This window comes from Ranitomeya variabilis, chromosome 5, assembly GCF_051348905.1.
Source record: "Ranitomeya variabilis isolate aRanVar5 chromosome 5, aRanVar5.hap1, whole genome shotgun sequence".
NCBI lineage: Eukaryota > Metazoa > Chordata > Amphibia > Anura > Dendrobatidae > Ranitomeya > Ranitomeya variabilis.
In genome coordinates, this window is record NC_135236.1 from 246,239,919 (window position 1) to 246,267,902 (window position 27,984).

A 27,984-nucleotide genomic window follows, 5' to 3' on the forward strand; every position below is an offset into this window, starting at 1 on the left:
GTCCCTTCGCGGAGTCCTTCTTGCCCTTTCGAACCCCCGCTTAATGGTCCTACGGCTATACCCACGTGCTTCAAAACGTCCCCTCAAGTCCTCCGCCTGGGCGAGGAATCTGTTATCAGTGGAACATATCCGCCTCATCCTATATAGATGATATTCTGTTCTTGTGGGGGGGAACGGCGCAGCAGCTCGGGGAATTCATGAACCGGCTGAATGACAATGAGCTTAATATAAAATTGACATATCAATCTGATTACCAACATATTGACTTCCTGGATGTTACATTCGAGATTGATGATGCCCGTCTAATTCAAACGGACGTCTACAGGAAGTCGACATCAGTCAATGCTCTGTTACATGCTGGTTCGGCTCATAATCACAGCACAATTGGAGCCATCCCGGTCGGACAGTTCTTGAGGATGAGGCGGATATGTTCCACTGATAACAGATTCCTCGCCCAGGCGGAGGACTTGACGGGACGTTTTGAAGCACGTGGGTATAGCCGTAGGACCATTAAGCGGGGGTTCGAAAGGGCAAGAAGGACTCCGCGAAGGGACTTATTATACCCAAAAAACAACAAGAAAGGGGTATGCATGGAGGGAGACAAGGTCCGGTTTATTACTACATACAACCACGAGTGGTTTAATCGTCAGACGGCTCCAAGGTATACGACATTAGACAACACATTACATGTGGTACGTCTAATGTCGTATATTATGCCACGTGCAGATGTTCCCTGATATATGTGGGACTCACATCCAGGGAGCTTCGGATGCGTGTTCGAGAACATGTCAGAGACATATGTGCTGCACGCACGGCCACTGATGACTCTGACCTGAAGACACTCCCCCGTCACTTTAAACAATTTCACAACTGTGACGCGGGGACTCTTCAGGTCAGAGGCATAGAATGCGTCCATCTTGGGGTCAGAGGTGGCAATTATAAGAAAGTACTGGCGCAACGAGAGGCTGCCTGGATTGTGCGCCTCAATACCCTGACCCCAAGTGGACTTAACGAGTCCCTCAGTTTCTCTTCCTTTTTAGGATAAATTTATACTGAATTCTCTTCACTTTGAGACCATCCTCCTCTAGGCATCTGTGCTACTTTTTGCCTCCTGTTATATTTCTGATTAGCGCTCTTATCCGGTCCCTATATATGTGGGTCCCCTGTTTGGATTCTTTGTCGTGTTTTAAAATTGTTTTTACTTACTTTACTTTCCTTTCCGTTATTTTCTAGTTTTAATACTCCGTTACTCATCCTGCTCCGACTCTCAGGACGCCTCGTATGAGCGGACTCCGTTACAGGCTGGAACCTCTATATGCGCCGTTTTCCCCAACTTACGTCCTAGTTGCACATATATTGCAGTGGTAGCGATGTATTTATTATTGTTCTGTTTTGTGCGGCAGCCTGTAAAAATTCAAAAATATACATGTATGTCATAGCACACTAGGATGTGTTTCTGTTGATGGGCGCTATATTTTGGTATTTCTATCCGTTTATATTCAATCTAAGAACTCACCGTGTTATGTTTAGCCAGTGCGCATGCGCTGCGTGTGGTTCCCTCGGCTCTCGGTCCGAGCGGTGTGTTCTATGCCTCGCGCAGGCGCTGTGGGACTTTATCCTCCCACAGCGGCTGAGCGACGCCTGACGCCGTCTCTGACGTGGGACGGGGTGCCCCAGGCGCGCATGCGCCGCTGATATGGCTGCCATTGGCTGAGACGCTCCATGTGACATGTCACGTGTTAGAGTCCGCGCTATTTGAGGGGTTTTGTTTTGCTCTGGGGCACTTCCCCTTGAGAAAGCTCAATACCTGCGTCAGCGAAACGCACGTCGGGGACTTCCACGAGCTGAATCCTGCCCGGTGAACGCTGCCGTCCCATACTCTATTGGTAAGGGCCGCTCCTTTACTGATACTTTATACTGTGGGGAGTACATTAGAAACCCACGGTGGTGATTTGGTATATTTACTCGGCTGCTCTAATGGTGGTATTCTATGCATGGGATATTGTTCTTTGGCAGTGTATTCACCGGTGGAGACTCACTTCATTTTAATCATCCTTTCGTATTGTTCAGTATATATGTATGCACTATATGCTTGTAATTTAATAAATATCTAAATTTTGCACTTCTCCCTTTGCTCCGTTGTTTCTCCTCTTTTCAACAGTACAATTCCTGCAGCAGGACCGCTCTGCAGAAATCCTCAGCTTCTGTGAGGACCAGCAATGCGGTCACAGAGCAGTCACACTGCTAAACCATATTTAGAGTCCACTGGTTTGGCATTTCTGTAGCGATGACAGCCAGCCTAATTTAAGGGTGCATGTCTCCAGAAGCATGAGTTGGTCACTATGGCGTACTTAGCACTGCAACGTACTGGGCACTACAGCATACTGGGCACTACAACATACTGGGCACCACAACACACTGGGCACTACAATGGAAGTTTGCAATTTTGACGACATCATCCACTGCTTCTTCCTTCTGGAAATCACCCATGGAGTCAAAATCCTCACTACATCTGTAGATAAATTCCCAAAGGGGTATAATTTCTAAAATAAGGTCGATAAATGGGGATTCTGCTTTTCTAGCACTTAAAGGCTCTGTGTATGGAGTCTGCAAACTATTCTAGGAAAATCTGCACTCCAGGAGGAAAATAGTGCTCCTTCCCTCTCGAGTCTCTCCATGTGGTTAATCTGTACTGTACAGCCACATATGGGGTATGTCTACGTTCAGAAGAAATTGTGGGACAAATTTTTGTGCCATGTTTGTCAATTTTCCATTGTGAAAATGTAAAATCTGGGGCTAAAACTAAAAAAATGTAATTTTTTTTCACTGCCCAATAATATAAAATTCTGTGACACACCTGTGGTATCAATATGATCACTACACCCCCTAGATGAATTCATTGAGAAGTGTAGTTTTTAAAATTGGGTCACTTATGGGGGGTTCTACTGTTCTGGCACCTCAAGATCACTGCCAATGTGACATGGCACCCTCAAAACAGTCCAGCAAAATCTGAACTCCAATATGACGCTTCATCCCTTCTGACCTTTGCACTGTACATCCAAATTAGTTTTTGACCACATATAGGGAATCAGTGTACTCAGGAGAAATTGCACAACAATTTTTTGGTTCGAATTTGTCCTAGTACTGTCATGAAAAATGTAATTTTTTTTATTTTCATTGCTCTATGTTATAAACTTCAGGGAGTTCAAGGTGCTCATCACACATCTAGATACATTCCTTGAGAGGTCTAGCTTCCAAAATGGGGTCACTGTTAAGGGGTTTCCATCTTTTAGGCACGTCAGTGGATCTCCAAACGTGACATGGCGTCCACTAATAATTCCAGCAAATTTTGTATTTAAAAGGTTAAATGGGGCTCTTTCCCTTCTAAGCCTTGCTGTGCACCAAAACAGTAGTTTTCTCCCACATATGGCATATCAGCATGCTCTGGAGAAATTGGATAACAAATTTTGTTGTCAATTATTTCCTGTTACTCTTTTGAAAATAAAAAAAATTGGGTCTAAATAACATTTTTAGTGAAAAAGTTGTGTTCTTTTTTTCCTTCCACATTCCAAAAATTCCTGCAAAGCACCTGAAGGGTTAATAAACTTCTTGAATGTGGTTTTGAGTACCTTGAGGGGTGCAGTTTTCATAATGGTGTCACTTTTTGGTATTTTCTGTCATATAGACCCATAAACGTCACTTCAAATGTAACGTGGTTCTTAACCCCTTCACCCCGAAGCCTGTTTTCAACTTCCTGACCAGGCCATTTTTTTCAATTCTGACCACTGTCATTTTATGAGGTCATAACTCTGAAACGTTTCAACGGATCCTGGTCATTCTGAGGCTGTTTTCTCGTGACATATAGTACTTTATGATAGTGGTAAAATTTCTTCGATTTGACTTGTGTTTATTTGTGAAAAAAATGGAAATTTGGTGAAAATTTTTTAATTTTTGAACTTTGAATTTATATGCCCATAAATCAGAGAGATATGTCACAAAAATTAGTTCATAAATAACATTTCCCACATGTGTACTATACATCAGCAAAATTTTGGAACCAAAATATTTTTTGGCCAGGAAGTTATAAGGGTTAAAATATGACCTGCGATTTTTCATTTTTTCAATAAAATTTAGGAAACCATTTTTTTTTTAGGGACCACCTCACACTTGAAGTTTTTTTGAGGGGTCTATATAACAGAAAATACCCAAAATTGACACCAGTTCAAAAACTGCACCCCTCAAGGTACTCAGAACCACATTCAAGAAGTTTATTAACCCGTCGGGTTCTTCACAGGAGCTGAAGCAATGTGGAAGGAAAAAATGAACATTTAACTTTTCAGTCACAAAAATGACCATTCAGCATCAAATTTGTTAATTTTCACAGGGGTAAAAGGAGAAAATGGTCCACTAACATTGTTGAGCAATTTCTGCTGAATACACCGATACCCCATATGTGGGGGAAAACCACTGTTTGGGCGCACAGCAGGACTAGGAAGGGAAGGAGCGCCTTTTGACTTTTTGAACGCAAAGTTGGCTGGAATTGAGAGTGGATGCCATGTTGCGTTTGAAGAGCCCCTGATGTGCCTAAACATTGGAAAACCCCCACAAGTGACCCCATTTTGGAAACTAGACCCTTTAACGAACTTATGTAGCTGTGTGGTGAGCACTTTGAACCCCCAGGTGCTTCACAGAAGTTTATAACATAGAACTGTGAAAAAAAAATCACATTTTTTCCACAAAAATGATCTTTTAGACCCAATTTTTTTATTTTCACAAAGGTAATGGGAAAAAATAAACCACTAAGGTTGTTGCACATTTTCTCCTGAATACGCCGATACCCCATATGTTGGGGAAAACTACTGTTTGTGCGCATGGCAGGGCTCAGAATGGAAGGAGTGCTGTTTTGGATTGCAGACTTTGATGGACTGGTCTGAGGGCATCATGTTGCATTTGCAGAGCCCCTGATGTGCCCAAACATTGGAAAACCCCCACAAGTGACCACATTTTGGAAACTAGACCCTTTAAACGAACTTACGTAGCTGAGTGATGAGCACTTTGAACCCCCAGTGTAAAAGAAAAAAATGGTCCACTAGCATTGTTGGGCAATTTCTCCTGAATACGCCAATACCCCATATGTGGGGGAAAACCACTGTTTGGGCGCACAGCAGGGCTCGGAAGGGAAGGAGTGCCTTTTGACTTTTTGAACCCAAAATTGGCTGAAATTGAGAGTGGACGCCATCTTGCGTTTGAAGAGCCCCTAATGTGCCTAAACCTTAGAAAACTCCCACAAGTGACACCATTTTGGAAACTAGACCCTTTAACGAACTTATGTAGCTGTGTCGTGTAATGCTTTTTCTTTTACTGGTGTACGAATTTATAATGTGGTGTTATACGTAAGATATGCGGGGTACATCAGATGTATAAAAGTGTGATGTTGTGTCAACAGGGTATAAACTAATTTTATTAATTTGTGGACGTGTGGTACACTTTGAAACAATTCTTAATGCAAAGGCCAGGTTTCTCAGAGCAGGTTTCACAATGGTAAATTGTGTCCTTTCGGATTCCCCTCTTGGAGCATACTCTGCACCGTTTTTGTGATCGTCCTGTCCTCGCTGTTTGGGGAACCTGTCCTGGGAAATGTTGACCTGGGACAATACGGGCACTATCAGATTCAGAAGAACTGGGGCCCTCACCTCCCCGAGTGCCAAACATTAGGGCCTTGATCACTTCCTCCTGAAACTGAAGAAAGGTCCCCGTATTGCCTGCAGATCGGGACAGCACAAAAGCATTGTACAGTGCAATCTGTACAATGTGCACGGCCAATTTTTTGTATCATACTTTGGCTTTTCACATGGCACTGTATGGTTGGAGGACCTGATCTGAAAGATCCACACCCCCCCATGTACCGATTGTAATCCAAGATACAATCTGGCTTTCGGACTTGTGCTGTGGTCCCACCAACAGTGACAAGGGTGCTGTTGTCACGGTGTATCGTGGTCAGGATAAGGACATCCCTTTTGTCCTTATACTTGACCACCAGCATGTTGTCGCTGCATTGGGCTCTGCTTTCCTCTTTTCTCAGCATTTGCCCAATTAGCGGCTTAGGAAGGCCTTGCTGATTTTTTCGCACGGTGCTACATGCAGCTGTACCTCTGGCAGAGAGGGCCTTGAAGAGTGGGATGCTGGTGTAAAAGTTGTCAATGTAGAGGTGATAACCCTTATCCAGCAGTGGGTGCAACAATTCCCACACAATTTTCCCACTCACCCCCAGGATGGGGGGCATTCAGGGGGGTTAATTTGGGTGTCCTTCCCCTCGTAGACGCTTATTCTGTGGGTGTACCCTGAGGTACTCTCGCACAGTTTGTACAGCTTTATTCTGTACCTGGACCTCTTACTGGGCAGGTATTGTCGGAATTTTAGCCTCCCTTTGAAATGAATGAGAGATTCATCAATAGCGATGTACCTCCTCAAATTTTCTGCTGAAGTGTTCAACCACTGTCTGAATTTTATATAGACGATCAAAGTTAGGATCGTCTCGGGGAGGACACTGCGCATTATCACTATAATGCAAAAATCTTTGGATCCCTTCAAATCGTGTCCTTGTTATGGACATGCGGAATACCGGTGTACTGTAGAGAATATCAGTACTCCAGTACTGACGAACCTTTGTTTTTTTTATTATGCCCATATGCAGCACAATTCCCCAAAATGTCATCTCTGCTGCATTTACGGGGGTCCATCTGGCGTATGATGACATGGGATTTTGGGTGAACAATTGCTGGGCATACAGGTTTGTCTGGGCCATCATAAGATTTGTTATTTCCTCACTGAAAAAGAATATGAAGAAGTCAATTTCAGTGAGGCCAGTGGTGTCAAACTGGATTCCTGAGCTGCTGCTGAAATCCAGAATGACGGGCTGAACATTTTCGGGGGGTGCAATCCATATGGGATCGATTGCTGCAGGAGTTGCCTGGGTCCTAGGGCACCTTGTTGGGGGTCCTTCCTCACCAGATCAGGAGGATGAGGAGATGGAGGAGGAGGAATAAAGGAATGTGAAATCTTCCTCACTGGATGTATCCGTGTCGGACTCAAGGATGGCGTAAGCCTCCTCTGGTGAATAGCGCCTTGTTGACGAATGGGCCATTTTTATTTTTTTTCCCAAACCCCGGGGATGTGTATGTAAGTGGTGCTTTTACACATGTAATGTGTTGGGCTTGTGTATTGGGTTCTCTTTATTATAACAAAACAGAGAAAAAAGAAGTAGAAAGGTAAAATGTAGAAGAAAAAATGTAAAGAAAAATCAGATTTTAAAAAAAGTTTGTATAAAAAAAAAAACGCAGACATTCACTACACTAATGCCCTCCCTATAAATTTATCCTACGAAAATTATTTTTTACAAAAGAAAAACAGACGTCACGAACAATGTGACGTGCGCTCCCCTAATGCACTTTTTTATGCAAGAAAAAAAAAGCTACCTCCCGACCTATAAAACTACTCTGCACTTTTTTTTTCTAAAACAAGATCGGTCGTCACTAACGCTGTGACGCCGGCTGTACTAACATGCTACCACTAAAACTACGCTGTACAATTTTTTTTCTCTAAAAGAAGATCGGTCGTCACTAGGGTTGAGCGAAACGGGTCGGCCATTTTCAGAAGTCGCCGACTTTTGGCAAAGTCGGGTTTCATGAAACCCGACCCGACCCCTGTGTGGGGTCGGCCATGAGGTCGGCAATCTTCTGAGTCTGGTATCGGAATTCCGATACCGAGTTCCGATATGTTTGCGATATCGGGAATCGGTATCGGAATCCATATTTAAGTGTAAAATAAAGAATCAAAATAAAAAATATTGATATACTCACCCTCGGACGCGCCCTGGTACTAACTGACAGCCTTCCTTCCTAAGAATGAGCGCGTGAATGACCTGCGGTGACGTCGCGGCTTGTGATTGGTCGCGTGAGCGGTCACATGGGCGGTCACGCGACCAATCACAAGCCGCGACGTCATCTGAGGTCCTTCACGCGCTCATTCTTAGGAAGGAAGGCTGCCGGAAAGAAGCAGGGCGCGTCCGAGGGTGAGTATATACCTAATAGGAAAAAAAGTGTACAAAAGTGCACAAAAAAATCAATTGGAGGGAGGAGAGGGAGGGAGGTACTGGAACAGGGAGGGGGATGGGAAAGGGGACGTCAAACACGGACGCTGGCTACGGTACTTTGGTGAGCCTGAAACTACACTGTGCTAACTACGATTATTATTTTTTCTAAAAAAAAAAAAGAATCTGACTTCGCTCAGACTGCAAAGTCCGCTACACTAACTAGCTAAAAAATAAAAATTCCCATGGTGCAGTCTCTGATCAGCAGCGATACTGATCAAAGCGCTGCGGACACAGGAAGAGCACGAATGCTCTGTGCGGGACGCCGCGCACAGGAAAAAAAGCGCAAAAAAGTGCGCAAAAAAATCAATTGGGGGGAGGAGCGGGAGGCAGGTACTGGAACAGGGAGGGGGGATGGAAAAGGGAATGTCAAACACTGACGCTGGCTACAAGCCTGAAACTACACTGTACTAACTACGATTATTATTTTTTAAAAAATAAAATAAAAATAAAAAATCGGACTTCGCTCAGACTGCGAAGTCCGCTACACTAACTAGCTTAAAAAAAGAAAAAGTCCTGTGGCGCAGTCTCTGATCAGCAGCGATACTGATCAAAGCACTGCGGACACAGGAAGAGCACGAATGCTCTGCGCGGGACGCCGCGCACAGGAAAAAAAGTGCAAAAAAGTGCACAAAATCAATTGGAGGGAGGAGAGGGAGGGGGAGGGGGTACTGGAACAGGGATGGGGGATGGGAAAGGGGTGGGGGAGGTGCTGCTGCTGTGATCACAGGCCTCACACAGCAGGCAGATGGCAGCAGAGAGCACAGCACAGAGCAGGAAGCTGGATCAAGACGCTGAAGCAGGAGGCAGGAGATCGCAGGGACGATCGCACTGGCCACCAATGGATTCCTTCACTCAGGTCAGATAGAGGGGCTTGGACCGCTCTGCATGCCAAATCTGAGAGAAAGATGGCGTGTAGGGTGGTGATCGGTATTTTAAATTAACCCCTTTGGCGCTGATTGGCTAGAAGCTATTCTTCAGCCAATCAGCGCCATAGGGGTTAATCAGGTGAGGTGACGTGGCGATCACCCCACCTACTGTGATGGCTGTGAGTGGTGTGACGTCACACAGCACCAATCATAGCCTGTCACATGCTTTTTTTTTAACAACTTTATTGTCAGCTTTGCTGTGATTGGCTGGTGAGAGTTCACCAGCCAATCACAGCGATCGCGGATCAGCCCCTCTTGGTGATGTGCCAGGATGGCCTGCTGTTAGAAACAGCAGCCATCCTCACCCGGTCACCGAGCGATGCAGCGCGGTGACCGGAAATAGCAGCGCCGCACAGTTCCTGCAGCCCAGTACTAGTACAGCGCATGTCAGGAAGGGGTTAAAGAAATGGTTTTGTAAATTTTGTTGGAAAAAAGATAAATTGCTGGTCAAATTTTAACCTTTATAACTTACTAACAAAAAAATGATGGTCAAAAATTGTGCTGATGTAAAGTAAATATATGGGAAATGTTATATATTAACAATTTTATGTGACTTATTTCTGTGATTTAAGGCCATAAAAATGAAAAGTTAGAAAATTTCTAAATTTTCATCAAATTTCCTTTTTTTTTCACAATTAAACCCAAGTCATATCAGAAAATTTTTGCCGCTATCATGAAGTACAATATGTCACGAGAAAACAATCTGAGAATCAGCCTTCCAGAGATATTACCACATAAAATGACACTGGCCAAAATTGTAAAATTTGGTCTGGTCTTGAAGGGAAAAATGGGTTTGAGGAGTAAAGGGGTTAATATAATGCGAGGGTCAAAGGAAAAGCAGTGGTACATTAAGTCTGCCATATGTGTGAAGCTCCCTACAGCCAACACTTCCATGTCTCTACTATGATCACAACTCTCCATCTCCTCCTCCTTCCTCTCATCCTCCTCCTCATTCCCCTCCTCAGCCCACCTATGTATGAGAGATGGAACAAAGTTTGTGGGGGTACTAGTCTCTGTTGCACTAGCAACAAGCTCCTGTTCCTCCTCCTGCTCAGCCTCCTCCTCCTTATTGTTACCCAATCCACACTGAGCAGATGAGATAAGGCTAGGCTGTTTATTATCTCCCTGTCACATGTCTTCTTCCATCTCCACCTGGTCCGCATGCAAAGCTTAATGTTTATGTGGTGCCCCAGGGTCCTGGTCGTCACAGTAGCATTGCTTTCCACACGGGGAGAGTGATGTTACGCGTGAAGGCAAGAAGGGATAACTGTAACCAGGCACCACAAACATGCAACACATTCACACTCCAGGCCACCAGGGGGAGCTTTTGATCCTATTCACTAGGTGACTCTCTCTCTCTATATATATATATATATATATATATATATATATATATATATATATATATATATATATACAGTATATATATATAACTGGTAGCCTGTAGGGAGAGTCAGTCAGTTCCAGAAAGGTCCGGTCAGCTGTTGCCAGGAAAGAGACTGGATCAGTCTGAGGAGAGAAGAAGGTTTTACAGAGCTGTGTAGCCGCAGTGCAGCAGTTCCTGGAAACAGACATTAGGAAGGCCAAATACATTGCAGAGAGCGTGCAAGAGAGCAAAGCACAGGAGAGAATGCCAGGGGGAGACCAGCCCCGAGCAGGCTGCCTCCTTCTTTTTGGTCCTTGTATACTCTGGAGTATAAAGCCTTTCTGAGAGTGTGTGGCCTTGTTGGACATTAATGTATATTTTGGGGACTCATCGTGCCATGTGTTTGATGACTGGTGGCAGCGTGTTGTATATTCAGGGTACGTCAACAGTGTTGGGGTGTGATTTATGATCACTTTGTAGAACTAGAACAGAAATTGAGTGCATGATTGAGTGAAAGGAGATAAATTGACCCTTGTAGATGCACCCCACATCATGAGCTGAGAAGCTCTTCCATGTCCCTTACCAGTTTTGTGGCTTTTCTTTGTACTTTTTCTAGCTCCAGGGCATCCTATGTGGGACCTGGGTGCCTAAACCAAACTGAATATTTCAGCATCAACTCTTTGTAAAGTGGTAGAATTATGTTTCTGTAAATTTTCTCGAGCTTGGTCATTAACTGGTTGTTACTAGTGTTGAGCATTCCGATACTGCAAGTATCGGGTATCGGCCGATACTTGCTGTATCGGAATTTCCGATACCGAGATCCGATATTTTTGTGATATCGGGTATCGGGTATCGCAACAACATTAATGTAATAATGTGTAAAAAAGAGAATTAAAATAAAAAATATCGCTATACTCACCTGTCCGACGCAGCCGGGACCTCAGCGAGGGAACCGGCAGCGTTGTTTGTTTAAATTTCGCGCTTTTACTTGGTTACGTGAAGTCCCGGCTTGTGATTGGTCAGGGCGGCCATGTTGCCGGGACGCGGACCAATCACAGCAAGCCGTGACGAAATTACGTCACGGCTTGCTGTGATTGGTCCGCGTCCCGGCAACATGGCCGCCATTAACCAATCACAAGCCGTGACGTCACGGGAGGCTGGACATGCGCGTATTTTGAAAAGCGCGCGTGTCCAGCCTCCAGTGACGTCCCGGCAACATGGCCGCCATTAACCAATCACAAGCCGGGACGTCACGGGAGGCTGGACATGCGCGTATTTTGAAAAGCGCGCGTGTCCAGCCTCCAGTGACGTCCCGGCAACATGGCCGCCATTAACCAATCACAAGCCGGGACGTCACGGGAGGCTGGACATGCGCGTATTTTGAAAAGCGCGCGTGTCCAGCCTCCAGTGACGTCCCGGCAACATGGCCGCCATTAACCAATCACAAGCCGGGACGTCACGGGAGGCTGGACATGCGCGTATTTTGAAAAGCGCGCGTGTCCAGCCTCCCGTGACGTCACGGCTTGTGATTGGTTAATGGCGGCCATGTTGCCGGGACGCGGACCAATCACAGCAAGCCGTGACGTAATTTCGTCACGGCTTGCTGTGATTGGTCCGCGTCCCGGCAACATGGCGCCGTGACCAATCATAAGCCGGGACGTCACTGGAGGCTGGACACGCGCGCTTTTCAAAATACGCGCATGTCCAGCCTCCCGTGACGTCACGGCTTGTGATTGGTTAATGGCGGCCATGTTGCCGGGACTCGGACCAATCACAGCAAGCCGTGACGTAATTTCGTCACGGCTTGCTGTGATTGGTCCGCGTCCCGGCAACATGGCCGCCCTGACCAATCACAAGCCGGGACCTCACGTAACCAAGTAAAAGCGCGAATTTTAAACAAACAACGCTGCCGGTTCCCTCGCTGAGGTCCCGGCTGCGTCGGACAGGTGAGTATAGCGATATTTTTTATTTTAATTCTTTCTTTTACACATTAATATGGTTCCCAGGGCCTGAAGGAGAGTTTCCTCTCCTTCAGACCCTGGGAACCATCAGGAATACCGTCCGATACCTGAGTCCCATTGACTTGTATTGGTATCGGGTATCGGTATCGGATTGGATCCGATACTTTGCCGGTATCGGCCGATACTTTCCGATACCGATACTTTCAAGTGACGTCACGGGAGGCTGGACATGCGCGTATTTTGAAAAGCGCGCGTGTCCAGCCTCCAGTGACGTCCCGGCAACATGGCCGCCATTAACCAATCACAAGCCGGGACGTCACGGGAGGCTGGACATGCGCGTATTTTGAAAAGCGCGCGTGTCCAGCCTCCAGTGACGTCCCGGCAACATGGCCGCCATTAACCAATCACAAGCCGGGACGTCACGGGAGGCTGGACATGCGCGTATTTTGAAAAGCGCGCGTGTCCAGCCTCCAGTGACGTCCCGGCAACATGGCCGCCATTAACCAATCACAAGCCGGGACGTCACGGGAGGCTGGACATGCGCGTATTTTGAAAAGCGCGCGTGTCCAGCCTCCCGTGACGTCACGGCTTGTGATTGGTTAATGGCGGCCATGTTGCCGGGACGCGGACCAATCACAGCAAGCCGTGACGTAATTTCGTCACGGCTTGCTGTGATTGGTCCGCGTCCCGGCAACATGGCGCCGTGACCAATCATAAGCCGGGACGTCACTGGAGGCTGGACACGCGCGCTTTTCAAAATACGCGCATGTCCAGCCTCCCGTGACGTCACGGCTTGTGATTGGTTAATGGCGGCCATGTTGCCGGGACTCGGACCAATCACAGCAAGCCGTGACGTAATTTCGTCACGGCTTGCTGTGATTGGTCCGCGTCCCGGCAACATGGCCGCCCTGACCAATCACAAGCCGGGACCTCACGTAACCAAGTAAAAGCGCGAATTTTAAACAAACAACGCTGCCGGTTCCCTCGCTGAGGTCCCGGCTGCGTCGGACAGGTGAGTATAGCGATATTTTTTATTTTAATTCTTTCTTTTACACATTAATATGGTTCCCAGGGCCTGAAGGAGAGTTTCCTCTCCTTCAGACCCTGGGAACCATCAGGAATACCGTCCGATACCTGAGTCCCATTGACTTGTATTGGTATCGGGTATCGGTATCGGATTGGATCCGATACTTTGCCGGTATCGGCCGATACTTTCCGATACCGATACTTTCAAGTATCGGACGGTATCGCTCAACACTAGTTGTTACCCATTATGAATATAAATTGAGTGTCCCTACATCGTCTGATACTGTTGGCATAGAATAGAAATTGCCAGACTCATCGGTTTGTCATATTCTTTTGACAATGCGAATGGTAATTTGATGTCAATTTACCGAACTAATACATTTCCAGGAGAAATAACAGAGGAACAACAAAATGTAGAGTTTTGAGATGCCCTTGCAATAATTACTAAAATAAATAAATGAAAAGAGCTGACAATTCTGCTTTAAAGGAGTGATTCACTTTTAAGATGGTCTTACCTGTATTCTGACAAACCGAGGTCTAGCATAATTGGGTAAATATTTGGTAACTTGTGAAAACATTTCATCCTCATCAAACAATTTTCCTTCTTTAAGCTTAATGGAAACCATCCCAATTCTACCTTCATGATCTAGAACAGGAGGAATGTTAGCATAAACATTTATATCCATACTGCCTCTGAGTCTTGTAAGGATGTGAACAATGTGGAAGAATGAATCATCATTGCTAAGTAGTCCATTAAACACAATAGCCAGGTAAATGTCTAAAGCTGCTGCCATCTGTAGGTGATAATTATAAATCACAAGATTTATTACACATCTTGCATTACAATAGAGTTGTCTTACAACTCAAATTCCCCCAAAAGTTGGAACCCTGTGTAAATTGTAAAAAAAACAATAATGCAAAGATTTTAAAATCTTTTATAGCCATACTTTATCACAACAGAAAGTAAAATACAGATCAGAAGGTAAAAAATAGACATTTTCCATTTTATTAAAAAAAAAACTTAACTTGTTTAGAAATTCATGGCTGTAACACATCTCAAAAAAGTTGGGACAGGGTTAACAAAAGGCAGGAAAAGTAAGAGATATATAGCTGTAGAGTTAGTTTTCAACTAAAACTAGATTCACACATCTGTGTGAGTCTTACATACGAGAAAAACAGACCGATTTTTTTTCATGTGTTATCCTAGATGTATCAGCTTCTTTCAGCCCTATTTTTCACTGATGCAGGTAGACAACTTTATTATCCATTGACTCTTCACAAAGGATCAGTTAAAAACAGATGAATCTAGGAAAGAACTCTGAAGTACAAAGTATGTCTTCCTAGTTTTACCAGTATCTCATTTATCACCATATACTTTCATGGCTGAGTCAGTGTTGGACTGGGATGCCAAGGGCCCACCAGTAACATTGACTTTTTTTTTTGGGGGGGGGCATTTTTCATCCGAATACAAATATTACGCTACCCTCATTCACAAATTTACCTATATTTCTATATAATAATAAACTGGGTAGTGTGGTTAATGAATGATGAGATGCAGTTTTTTCTGTACATAGTAAATCAAGTGAATTATGCCAAGTATTGCCCATAGAGTGAGGTTGGGAGTCCAGATCTGCTCAGGGGCCCACCAGAGGATTCCCCTGTTACCCTATGGGCCAGTCCAAACCTGGACTGAGTCTAATCTGCAAAAAAAAAGTGCTCTGAGTTTCCTGGACCAAAGGTGCAAATTCATTTTTAAAACCAATGTGTTTATGGTTCAATTAAACTCTATGGCTCAGTTTCAATATCTGAAAAAATACACAGCATTAGAATATGTCACATGAATATAGTCTAAGAAGCATAACTGTATAAAAAGCACGTTAGAGAAGCAGAGCCTCTCAGAAGCAAAGATGGTCAGAGGTTCACCAATTTGTGAAGAACTGAGTGTAATAAGCGTGGCACAGTTTAACAATAATGTTCCTTAGCTCAGGAATACTTTCAGATATCATTGATCTGTGAACACCGTTCACTGTGCAATCCACAAATACAAGTTAATGCTCTATCATGCAATAAAGAAGCTATATATCAACCCAATCCAGAAATGCTGCTATAATCTAAAATGACTGAGGCAAAATGAAAAACTGATTTGTGGTGAGATGAATAAAAATGTGAAATTCTTTATGGAAACAACGGACGCTGTACCTGTAGGCTCAAAGAGGAAAGTAACCATTAAGTTTGATATCATCGCACAGTTCAAGAGCCTGCATCTCTTATGGTATGAGGTTGCATTAGTGCCTATGGCATGGGCAGCTTATACATCTTGAAAGAGACTATCAATGTTGCACATAATACAATATCATTAAAACAGACATACTGTAATAATAACCCAATCAATTGGAAAAAAAGAATGGTCCTATGCCTCCATAACAGGGCCGATAAAAACAACAAGTATCTGGACAATCCTATATAGGATGCATACACAAGAATTGGAGTATATAGTCCAAGATGAAATCTAAAAAAATGTTTTATTCAGGATTAGACATACAAGGCAGCAATTAATATAAAAAATGTATCAAGGAACAAAGTAATTCAAATAAGATAGCGGGTACCAAAAAGAGGTAAAGCGCGAGTATCCCAAATATGGTTTAGGGTATCGAGAGCATAAATTGAATTACAATTCTACATAACGTGACAGTGCAGCATAATAGTAAAGATCGGTTTACTAAGCCATTACACATGTGGATAAGGTCACATTGTAAGTAGTTAAACCCTAAATCACACTGCCAGTATTACTAATGGCTAAATATACCCATCAGTAAGGAGCTCTTAACCATTTTCCTATTTGTGAGACTACGAGCACAGCCCCATCGTGTGTTTCCCGTTGGCTTCCTCAGGGGGCCATAGTGAGTAAGGTGTCCCCAATGCCCCTTAAATGTACCTCTTCCAGGTGTAAGTACTATTGATTAGGTGTGGCGCATTTGTCAGAGGACGAGTGCCGGAAGTTGCATCACCTCCAGGCACCTCCTGTGGCGGTGCAGGTAACAGGGAAATTCCCGATAATGTCAGTGACCTGTACACATCACTTCTGGGCACCGGAAGCGATGGTCCGATATGCATTGCGTCAGACACATGCTCACTAATCAACAGCAGCGTCATTAGTAATGGTAATTAACGCTCCAAAATCTGGGCTTAATGCTCCATTTTGCGTATGGACATTAGCATGGGCATATAACCAATTCTATAGCTATCAGCAAATGAATAGTGATGATCGAAAAGGGAAATATTCGGATTTGGGAAAATCGGTACAAATAACTTCTAATATCCAAAACTTTCCTACATCTATTATCTTTTCTTTACTAACAAACTTTTCTTCCTCGCTATCACCGAAACCTGGCTCACCCCCTCTGACACAGCCTCTCCAGCTGCACTTTTAGATGGTGGATTCCACCTCTCCCACACACCCGCCCCAGCAGCAAGCATGGCGGAGGAGGTGGTTTTCTCTTGTCCGATGACTGCTCCTTCACCCACATCTCACTGCCACCCTCTGTTACCCTCTTTTCCTTTGAGGTGCACTCTGTACGCATCTACTCCCCCACCAACCTCCAACTGACTGTCATTTACTGCCCCCCAGGGCCAGCCACTACCCTCTTTGACCACTTCAACACCTGGCTACTTAATTTCCTCTCTGCTGACATCCCCACTATCATCATTGGTGACATCAACATACCCATTGACACATCCCACTCAGCTGTCACTAAACTTTTATCTCTCACTTCCTCCTTTGGCCTCACTCAATGGTCTTCTGCAGCCACTCCCAAAGATAGCCACACACTGGACCTCATCTTCACCCATCTCTGCTCCCTATCTAACCTCTCTAACACACCTCTACCTCTTTCTGACCACAACCTGCTTACATTCTCTTCCCTTTCACCTCCAGGTCCACAATCCCCACCCCACAAACTTGCACATCCTTGCAGAAATCTCAAACACCTCGATCTACACTCACTTTCTGAATCCCTTCTCTGTTGTGAAATTGGATTTTGGGCTCCCCCTGTGGCCACTGGTGGAATTGAACTGGTGTGCATCATCCTCTCTGTTCACCTGTTTCCATCAGGATGTGGGAGTCGCTATTTAGCCTTGCTCCTCTGTCACTTCCATGCCGGTCAACATTGTAATCAGAAGCCTTTCTGTGCATGTTCCTGCTGCTAGACAACTCCCAGCTAAGTTGGACTTTAGTCCTTGTTTGTTTTTGCATTTTGTTCCAGTTCACAGCTGTAGTTTCGTTTCTGTGTCTGGAAAGCTCTTGTGATCTGAAATTGCCACTCTGATGTTATGAGTTAATACTAGAGTCTTAAAGTAATTTCAGGATGGTGTTTTGATAGGGTTTTCAGCTGACCATGAAAGTGCCCTTTCTGTCTTCCTGCTATCTAGTAAGCGGACCTCAATTTTGCTAAACCTATTTTCATACTACGTTTGTCATTTCATCTAAAATCACCGCCAATATTTGTGGGGGCCTCTGTCTGCCTTTCGGGGAAATTTCTCTAGAGGTGAGCCAGGACTATATTTTCCTCTGCCAGGATTAGTTAGTCCTCCGGCCGGCGCTGGGCGTCTAGGGATAAAACGCAGGCTACGCTACCCGGCTACTGTTAGTTGTGCGGCAGGTTTAGTTCATGGTCAGTTTAGTTTCCATCCTTCCAAGAGCTAGTTCTTATGTTTGCTGGGCTATGTTCTCTTGCCATTGAGAACCATAACAGTTTGACCGGCCCAAAAAGGGTTAAATTAATTGACAGAGAAAGGAGAGAAAAGAGAAGTCTGCTGAAGATTTTTTTTTTTTTTTTTTTTTCTCCTCAGTTCTGAGTGTGCTTGTAATTGAATCTCTTGCAAGTCTGCCTATATTGCAGCCTTTCTCTCTCTCTCTCCTTCTAATCCTGGAATGGCTTTGTGTTCACCTGTTTAAAATGGATATTCAGAGTTTAGCTGCAGGTTTGAATAATCTCACCACGAAAGTTCAAAATTTACAAGATTTTGTTGTTCATGTTCCTATATCTGAACCTAGAATTCCTTTGCCTGAATTTTTCTCGGGGAATAGATCTTGCTTTCAAAATTTCAAAAATAATTGCAAGTTGTTTTTGTCCCTGAAATCTCGCTCTGCTGGAGATCCTGCTCAGCAGGTCAGGATTGTGATTTCCTTGCTCCGGGGCGACCCTCAGGATTGGGCTTTTGCATTGGCTCCAGGGGATCCTGCGTTGCTCAATGTGGATGCGTTTTTTCTGGCCTTGGGGTTGCTTTATGAGGAACCTCAGTTAGAACTTCAGGCGGAAAAGGCCTTGATGTCCCTATCTCAGGGGCAAGACGAAGCTGAAATATACTGCCAGAAATTCCGTAAATGGGCTGTGCTTACTCAGTGGAATGAGTGCGCCCTGGCGGCGAATTTCAGAGAGGGTCTCTCTGATGCCATTAAGGATGTTATGGTGGGGTTCCCTGTGCCTGCGGGTCTGAATGAGTCCATGACAATGGCTATCCAGATCGATAGGCGTCTGCGGGAGCGCAAACCTGTGCACCATTTGGCGGTGTCTACTGAGAAGACGCCAGAGAATATGCAATGTGATAGAATTCTGTCCAGAAGTGAACGGCAGAATTTTAGACGAAAAAATGGGTTGTGCTTCTATTGCGGTGATTCAACTCATGTTATATCAGCATGCTCTAAGCGTACTAAGAAGCTTGATAAGTCTGTTTCAATTGGCACTTTACAGTCTAAGTTTATTCTTTCTGTGACCCTGATTTGTTCTTTATCATCTATTACCGCGGATGCCTATGTCGACTCTGGCGCCGCTTTGAGTCTTATGGATTGGTCCTTTGCCAAACGCTGTGGGTATGATTTGGAGCCTCTTGAGACTCCTATACCCCTGAAGGGGATTGACTCCACCCCATTGGCTAGCAATAAACCACAATACTGGACACAAGTAACTATGCGGATTAATCCGGATCACCAGGAGATTATTCGCTTTCTTGTGCTGTATAACCTACATGATGTGTTGGTGCTTGGATTGCCATGGCTGCAATCTCATAACCCAGTCCTTGACTGGAAAGCTATGTCTGTGTTAAGCTGGGGATGTAAGGGGACGCATGGGGACGTACCTGTGGTTTCCATTTCATCATCTATTCCCTCTGAGATTCCTGAATTCTTGACTGAATATCGTGACGTTTTTGAAGAACCTAAGCTTGGTTCATTACCTCCGCACCGGGAGTGCGATTGTGCCATAGATTTGATTCCGGGTAGTAAATACCCTAAGGGTCGTTTATTTAATCTGTCTGTGCCTGAGCATGCTGCTATGCGAGAATATATAAAGGAGTCCTTGGAAAAGGGACATATTCGTCCTTCGTCATCTCCCTTAGGAGCCGGTTTTTTCTTTGTGGCTAAGAAAGATGGCTCTTTGAGGCCGTGCATTGATTATCGGCTTTTGAATAAAATCACGGTTAAATATCAATATCCGTTGCCACTGCTGACTGATTTGTTTGCTCGCATAAAGGGGGCCAAGTGGTTCTCTAAGATAGATCTCCGTGAGGCGTATAATTTGGTGCGAATTAAGCAGGGGGATGAGTGGAAAACCGCATTTAATACGCCCGAGGGCCACTTTGAGTATTTGGTGATGCCTTTTGGTCTTTCAAATGCCCCTTCAGTCTTTCAGTCCTTTATGCATGACATTTTCCGTGATTATTTGGATAAATTTATGATTGTGTATCTGGATGATATTTTGATTTTTTCGGATGACTGGGACTCTCATGTCCAGCAGGTCAGGAGGGTTTTTCAGGTTTTGCGGTCTAATTCCTTGTGTGTGAAGGGTTCTAAGTGCGTTTTTGGGGTTCAAAAGATTTCCTTTTTGGGATATATTTTTTCCCCCTCTTCCATCGAGATGGATCCTGTCAAGGTTCAGGCTATTTGTGATTGGACGCAACCCTCTTCTCTTAAGAGTCTTCAGAAATTTTTGGGCTTTGCTAACTTTTATCGTCGATTTATTGCTGGTTTTTCTGATGTTGTTAAGCCATTGACTGATTTGACTAAGAAGGGTGCTGATGTTGCTGATTGGTCCCCTGCTGCTGTGGAGGCCTTTCGGGAGCTTAAGCGCCGCTTTTCTTCCGCCCCTGTGTTGCGTCAGCCTGATGTTGCTCTTCCTTTTCAGGTTGAGGTCGACGCTTCTGAAATCGGAGCTGGGGCGGTTTTGTCGCAGAGAAGTTCCGATTGCTCCGTGATGAGACCTTGCGCTTTTTTCTCGCGTAAATTTTCGCCCGCCGAGCGGAATTATGATGTTGGGAATCGGGAGCTTTTGGCCATGAAGTGGGCTTTTGAGGAGTGGCGTCATTGGCTTGAGGGGGCTAGACATCAGGTGGTGGTATTGACTGACCACAAAAATCTAATTTATCTTGAGTCCGCCAGACGCCTGAATCCTAGACAGGCGCGCTGGTCGTTGTTTTTCTCTCGGTTTAATTTTGTGGTGTCCTACCTGCCGGGTTCTAAGAATGTTAAGGCGGATGCCCTTTCTAGGAGTTTTGAGCCTGACTCCCCTGGTAATTCTGAACCTACAGGTATCCTTAAGGATGGAGTGATATTGTCTGCCGTTTCTCCAGACCTGCGGCGGGCCTTGCAGGAGTTTCAGGCGGATAGACCTGATCGTTGCCCACCTGGTAGACTGTTTGTTCCTGATGATTGGACCAGTAAAGTCATTTCTGAGGTTCATTCTTCTGCGTTGGCAGGTCATCCTGGAATCTTTGGTACCAGGGATTTGGTGGCAAGGTCCTTCTGGTGGCCTTCCCTGTCTCGAGATGTGCGAGGCTTCGTGCAGTCTTGTGACGTTTGCGCTCGGGCCAAGCCTTGTTGTTCTCGGGCTTGTGGATTGTTGTTGCCCTTGCCTATCCCGAAGAGGCCCTGGACGCACATCTCGATGGATTTTATTTCGGATCTTCCTGTTTCTCAGAAGATGTCTGTCATCTGGGTGGTGTGTGATCGTTTCTCTAAGATGGTCCATTTGGTTCCCCTGCCTAAGTTGCCTTCTTCTTCCGAGTTGGTTCCTCTGTTTTTTCAAAATGTGGTCCGTTTGCATGGTATTCCGGAGAATATCGTTTCTGACAGAGGTACCCAATTCGTGTCTAGATTTTGGCGAGCATTCTGTGCTAGGATGGGCATAGATTTGTCTTTCTCGTCTGCTTTCCATCCTCAGACTAATGGCCAGACCGAGCGGACGAATCAGACCTTGGAGACATATTTGAGGTGTTTTGTGTCTGCAGATCAGGATGATTGGGTTGCTTTTTTGCCTTTAGCGGAGTTTGCCCTCAATAATCGGGCCAGCTCTGCCACCTTGGTGTCTCCCTTTTTCTGTAATTCGGGGTTTCATCCTCGATTTTCTTCTGGTCAGGTGGAATTTTCGGATTGTCCTGGAGTGGATGCTGTGGTGGAGAGGTTGCATCAGATTTGGGGGCAGGTAGTGGACAATTTGAAGTTGTCCCAGGAGAAGACTCAGCTTTTTGCCAACCGCCGGCGTCGGGTTGGTCCTCGGCTTTGTGTTGGGGACTTGGTGTGGTTGTCTTCTCGTTTTGTCCCTATGAGGGTTTCTTCTCCCAAGTTTAAGCCTCGGTTCATCGGCCCGTACAAGATATTGGAGATTCTTAACCCTGTGTCCTTCCGTTTGGACCTCCCTGCATCTTTTTCTATTCATAATGTTTTTCATCGGTCATTATTGCGCAGGTATGAGGTACCGGTTGTGCCTTCCGTTGAGCCTCCTGCTCCTGTGTTGGTTGAGGGCGAGTTGGAGTACGTTGTGGAAAAAATCTTGGACTCCCGTGTTTCCAGACGGAAACTCCAGTATCTGGTCAAATGGAAGGGATACGGTCAGGAGGATAATTCTTGGGTGACTGCCTCTGATGTTCATGCCTCCGATTTGGTCCGTGCCTTTCATAGGGCTCATCCTGATCGCCCTGGTGGTTCTGGTGAGGGTTCGGTGCCCCCTCCTTGAGGGGGGGGTACTGTTGTGAAATTGGATTTTGGGCTCCCCCTGTGGCCACTGGTGGAATTGAACTGGTGTGCATCATCCTCTCTGTTCACCTGTTTCCATCAGGATGTGGGAGTCGCTATTTAGCCTTGCTCCTCTGTCACTTCCATGCCGGTCAACATTGTAATCAGAAGCCTTTCTGTGCATGTTCCTGCTGCTAGACAACTCCCAGCTAAGTTGGACTTTAGTCCTTGTTTGTTTTTGCATTTTGTTCCAGTTCACAGCTGTAGTTTCGTTTCTGTGTCTGGAAAGCTCTTGTGATCTGAAATTGCCACTCTGATGTTATGAGTTAATACTAGAGTCTTAAAGTAATTTCAGGATGGTGTTTTGATAGGGTTTTCAGCTGACCATGAAAGTGCCCTTTCTGTCTTCCTGCTATCTAGTAAGCGGACCTCAATTTTGCTAAACCTATTTTCATACTACGTTTGTCATTTCATCTAAAATCACCGCCAATATTTGTGGGGGCCTCTGTCTGCCTTTCGGGGAAATTTCTCTAGAGGTGAGCCAGGACTATATTTTCCTCTGCCAGAATTAGTTAGTCCTCCGGCCGGCGCTGGGCGTCTAGGGATAAAACGCAGGCTACGCTACCCGGCTACTGTTAGTTGTGCGGCAGGTTTAGTTCATGGTCAGTTTAGTTTCCATCCTTCCAAGAGCTAGTTCTTATGTTTGCTGGGCTATGTTCTCTTGCCATTGAGAACCATAACACTTCTCCCTCTTAGAGACATAAGTAGAGATGAGCGAATTTGATCAGAAAATGATTGCCAAACAGAAATTTGGATTCGTGATCGGAAACCCGAGCAAACTTTTATAAAATCGGTAAAAATCAGTAACATTCGGTAAAAGTGCAGGAAAATATTTGCGTTGCCACAAAAATATTTTCCTCACTTTAGCTACGGTAATGGTGGTGTATCATGAGCATTTGGCACGTGTTTGATGAGGGGAGGGGGTTTGCAGAGCTCAGAGGCGCGACGTTCTTGGAAGCACAGCATAGCAGTCATTTTTTCCCCCCTAACTTTATGTGTGCACATTGCGGCTAGCCAATCAGGACACATGAAACACCCACAAAGTCCTGACATCACGGCTTGCGTCATTAGCCACTGAAATCACATGTACCTCTCCATATAAATAGCCGACATGTTGTTTTAGTGCCATTTTGACACTGATACAGCGCAGAGAGGCTGCTCCTGACGCTGCCACTGTTTGCATCAAGATTTCAGCTATTTAGTTAGGTGGTTGTAGATCAGTCAGATAGTGTAGCTAGATAGTGTCCAGTGTCGCTGTACAATTTACCTTCCGGGTTTAATTTTTTCGGGGGTGGGGGCATTACTGAGGTTCTCAGACAATGCCGCCAGGGCACGTGTCCTACAAGTGTGTTGCGCACAGCTTCTGTAGTGTTCCATGCACAAGTATAGCATTCTAAATGATATTATTTCAGTAGCTAAATATGAAAAAGCCTGCTGTATCCCATATCCCACATTTTAGCTAGTAAGATAGGTGGTTGGTTGCATATCAGTCAGTTAGTGTAGCTAGATAGTATCCAGTGGAGCTGTAAAATTTTCCTTCCAGCACTTTTTTCTTTTTTTGCCATACTGAGGTGCACAAACAAATCCAGCAGGGCACGTGTTATGCACTGCTTCTATTGTGATCAATGCACGAGTATAGCATTCCAATTCACAAGTAGATAGTGAAAAAATATTAAACAGCCTATTGTATCCCACCTTGCAATTTAGTGCTGTGTTGAAATAAAACTGTCTGCAGACCTAAGGCACATTAATAAAGGTTATAATTTTTTTCTGTTGCTAAATGTGAAACAGCCTGCTGTATCCCACATAGTCATTTTGTGGCGGTGAAATGAACCTGTCTACTGACCTAAGGCACATTGAAAAAAAACCCATAATTTTTCAGTTGCAAAAGGTTAGACAACCCGCCCTATCATGCTTTGTCATTTGCTTGGGATTAAATTAAGCCGTAGAGCCCTGATCCATAGGCCACAAACAAATTCTTCTGTTATTAACGTCATACAGTAAGGAACCTGACTTGAAAAAGAGTTTGCAGCATCTAGTGTGATATAGAGGCCTAATACATAGGCCACAAAAAATTCTTCTGTTATTAAAGTCATACAGTAAGGGACAAGAGTTTAATCCCTTTCTGACATCTGACGTAATATTCCATCCATGTGACCTGGGCCTCTTTGACCATGGATGGAATGCTATGTCATTTCTTTAATGCGACACTGCGACAGAAGTCGCGGTGATCACATTAAAATTCAGGAGCCATCTTACCTGTGGGTAGATGGTGCTGTCATCCTGGGGGGTGTCGCTGCCCACCTGCACCCACGATCGCTGTGATTGGCTGTTCAATTCTGAACAGCCAATCGCAGCATTTCTTATTGTTTCAGGCAAATCAGATTGCCTGAAACAGTGATGTCTCAGCCTATGATCAGTGCTCCAGGAGCACCAATTCAAGGCTGGTGCCTGGCAACACCAGGCATCGCCAAAAACGACTCTGGCACAATCAACAATCACATTGATGGTGCCAATCGCAGGGCACATCCGCGGTGTGACTGCGCTGTGGCCTGCCGGTGACCTGCCTAGGATCGGAGCCAATCCTAGGCCAGTGCCTAGCAATGCCAGCATCACCAAGGCCAGCTCTGATTGGTGTGATCGATGTCATCATCAATCACACCAATGACAGGGCACAGCAGCGGTATGACCTGTCTGTCACCTGTCTGTGACCACTCTGCAGATCCTCACACTAGCTGAGGAATCCTGCAGAGCGGTCACGCTACAGGATCTGCTGCTGTGCTGGGCCATGTGGCGCCACAGAAGACTGCGACACCACAATCCCTGCTGAACAAAGAACAGAGAAGAAAGAAGACAAGACAGAAGAGAGACAACAACTGTAAGTGTTTTGATCCCTGATCCCTGCCCGATTTCTCTTCATCCAACCCAATCCCTCCCATCCCCCCTTCCCTTTCGCCCTCTACCCCCCTTTGCACTGCCACTGTGAGCACATTTAGAAGCCTTTGATTAGTGATGCAGTTCACTCATCAGAGCTCATGCCTGCTGTTTTCCATTTTGCTTTCTCGCCCCATCGCGCACATCCAGAAGCCGCTGAGCTTAGATTATTGATGCAGTTCACTCATCAGAGCCTGCTGTTTTCCATTTCTCTTACTCATCCCCCCTTGTGCTACCTCCGTGCGCACATCCAGCAGCCAAATTTTAATAGGTGATGCAGTTCACTCATCATAGCTCGTGTCTGCTGTTTTAGACACATTGCTTCATTACCACCACCGTGCGCACATGCAGAAGCTGCCGAGCTTTGATTAGTGACACAGTTCACTCATCAGTGCTCATGCCTATTGTTTTACACTTTTCCTTTCACATAGTTTTTTTTTCTCTCTGGTTGTGCTTTTTTCTTTTAGTTTTTTCCTTTCAGACAAACGTTTACACCAAGCACTATCTTCCCCCCACACAGTTAAAAATAAAGTACTGACACAATCACCATATTCATAAAAAAAAGTTGTCCCACCCTTCCAGTTTGTCCCAACAACGCTATTCAGTGGAGGAGGCATATGATTTCCTTGCCTCCAACACTGTTAGCGAGGGAGAGGATCTCACATTTCTTTATTTCTCAGATTCATCGTCCTCTTCCTCCTCCTCATCTTCCTCCTCAGGTCCTGCTGAACTGCCAGGCACACGTCCCAGGATAGAAGGTCGAGCAGTGCTCACCATTCCAGAAGATGAACCAGCACACCTCATTATGGACCCATATGGACCTCACCCCCCAAAAATTATGAGCCACTGATTATTGATTTTGTGGCAAAATCAGGAATCAAGTTTGACACTACCGGCCTCACAGAACTAGACTTTTTCAAAGTCTTTTTCTCTGAGACTTTTGTTAACCTCATGGTAGGTCAAACTAATTTATATGCTCATCAATTTTTGGCACAGAACCCTGGTTCATCATTTTCTAACTGGTCTCCTGTAGATGCAGTTGAAATGATGCAGTTTTGGGGCCTGGTCCTTCACATGGGGATCCTGAAGAAGCCAGAACTTCGACAATATTGGAGTATTGATGTTTTATACAATACTCCAGTGTTCCGAATGGTCACGGCCCGGATGCGTTTTGAGGCCATACACAAATTCCTGCATTATACCGATAATGCACAGTGTCCCCTACGAGATGACCCCAACTATGGCCATCTGTTCAAAGTTTGGCCGGTCATCGAACACTTCAACAAAACATTTGCTGAAGTATACATGCCATAAAGGGACATCTGAGTGGATGAGTCCTTAGTTTCCTTTTAAGGGAAGGCTCAGATTCCATCAGTACCTGCACAGCAAGAGGGCCAGGTATAGAATTAAACTCTATAAGCTGTGGAGAGTACCTCAGGGTAAACCCACAGGTTTAGAGTTTATGAAGGGAAGACACCCGGATTGAACCCCCTGAATGCCCCCTTGTCCTAGGAGCAAGTTGAAAAATTGTGTGGGATTTGGTGCACCTACTAATGGATAAAGGTTATCACCTCTACACAGATAACTTTTATATCAGCATCCCATTCTTCAAATCCCTCTCTGCACGAGGTACCGCAACCTGTGGTACTGTCTGCAAAAATCAGAGAGGCCTCCCGAAAATGCTGCTTGGGCAGATGCTCAAAAGGGGTGACAGCAGAGCCCAATGTAAGTACAACGACAAGGTGTATTGATCTCTCTGATGAACTCCTCCAACTGTACAGTGCTTTGAGAAAGGCCAAGGCAAGGTGTTGTGCAAAAAGCTGGCCATGCACATCGTACAGATGGCAATGCTTAACACTTTCCTGCTGTCATGATGTGCATGCCACACCGATACGTCATACCTTCAGTTCCAGGAGATAGTGATTAAGGCCCTGATATTTGGCACTCAGGAAAGAGAGGGCCCCAGTACTTCCGGAACTGAAGGTGCTCGTATCGTACCAGATCAGCATTTCCCGGGGAGGTCCCTTAAACTGGAAAAAAGGTAAGTTGCAAAAAAGGTGCCGAGTGTGTTACAAAAGGGGAATACGCAAGGACACCATTTATCAAAGTGACACCTGCCCCGAAAAACCTGGCCTGTGTATGAAAGAATGCTTCAAACTGTACCACACCTCCATGCTCTACTAAATTCATTTCTGACTTACATACTAAATTAACTTCTGATGTATGACAACATGGCAAACACTACGCAACTGACATATGACAACCTGACAAACACTGCACACCTCGCGTATGCCACTACATTATAAAATTCACATACCAGGAAACAGTAGATTAGTTCCAAAAGGGGGCACTTGTTGGGCATTGCCACTGTTTAGGCACATCTAGATAAGTTCTGTGGGGGGTCTAGTTTCCAAAATAGGGTCACTTGTGGGGGATTTCAACTGTTTAGGCACATCAGGGGCTTTCCAAACGCGACATGGTGTCCGATCCCAATAGCAGCCAATTTTGGATTGAAAAAGTCAAATGGCGCTCCTTCCCTTCAGAGCCCTGCCGTG

At 45.1% G+C, this 27,984-nt stretch overlaps 1 protein-coding gene across 3 annotated transcripts in view; it reads right to left on the reverse strand.

The window, feature by feature from the left end:
• The window catches only part of LOC143775621 (long-chain fatty acid transport protein 2-like), a 255,858-nt gene that overhangs the window by 14,915 nt on the left and 212,959 nt on the right, over positions 1-27,984 (reverse strand). For all 3 annotated transcript variants that reach the window (XM_077263967.1, XM_077263968.1, XM_077263966.1), the window contains one exon: positions 13,947-14,077. In XM_077263967.1, the coding sequence (XP_077120082.1) occupies positions 13,947-14,077 (131 nt within the window). The remainder of the gene's footprint in view (positions 1-13,946; positions 14,078-27,984) is intronic.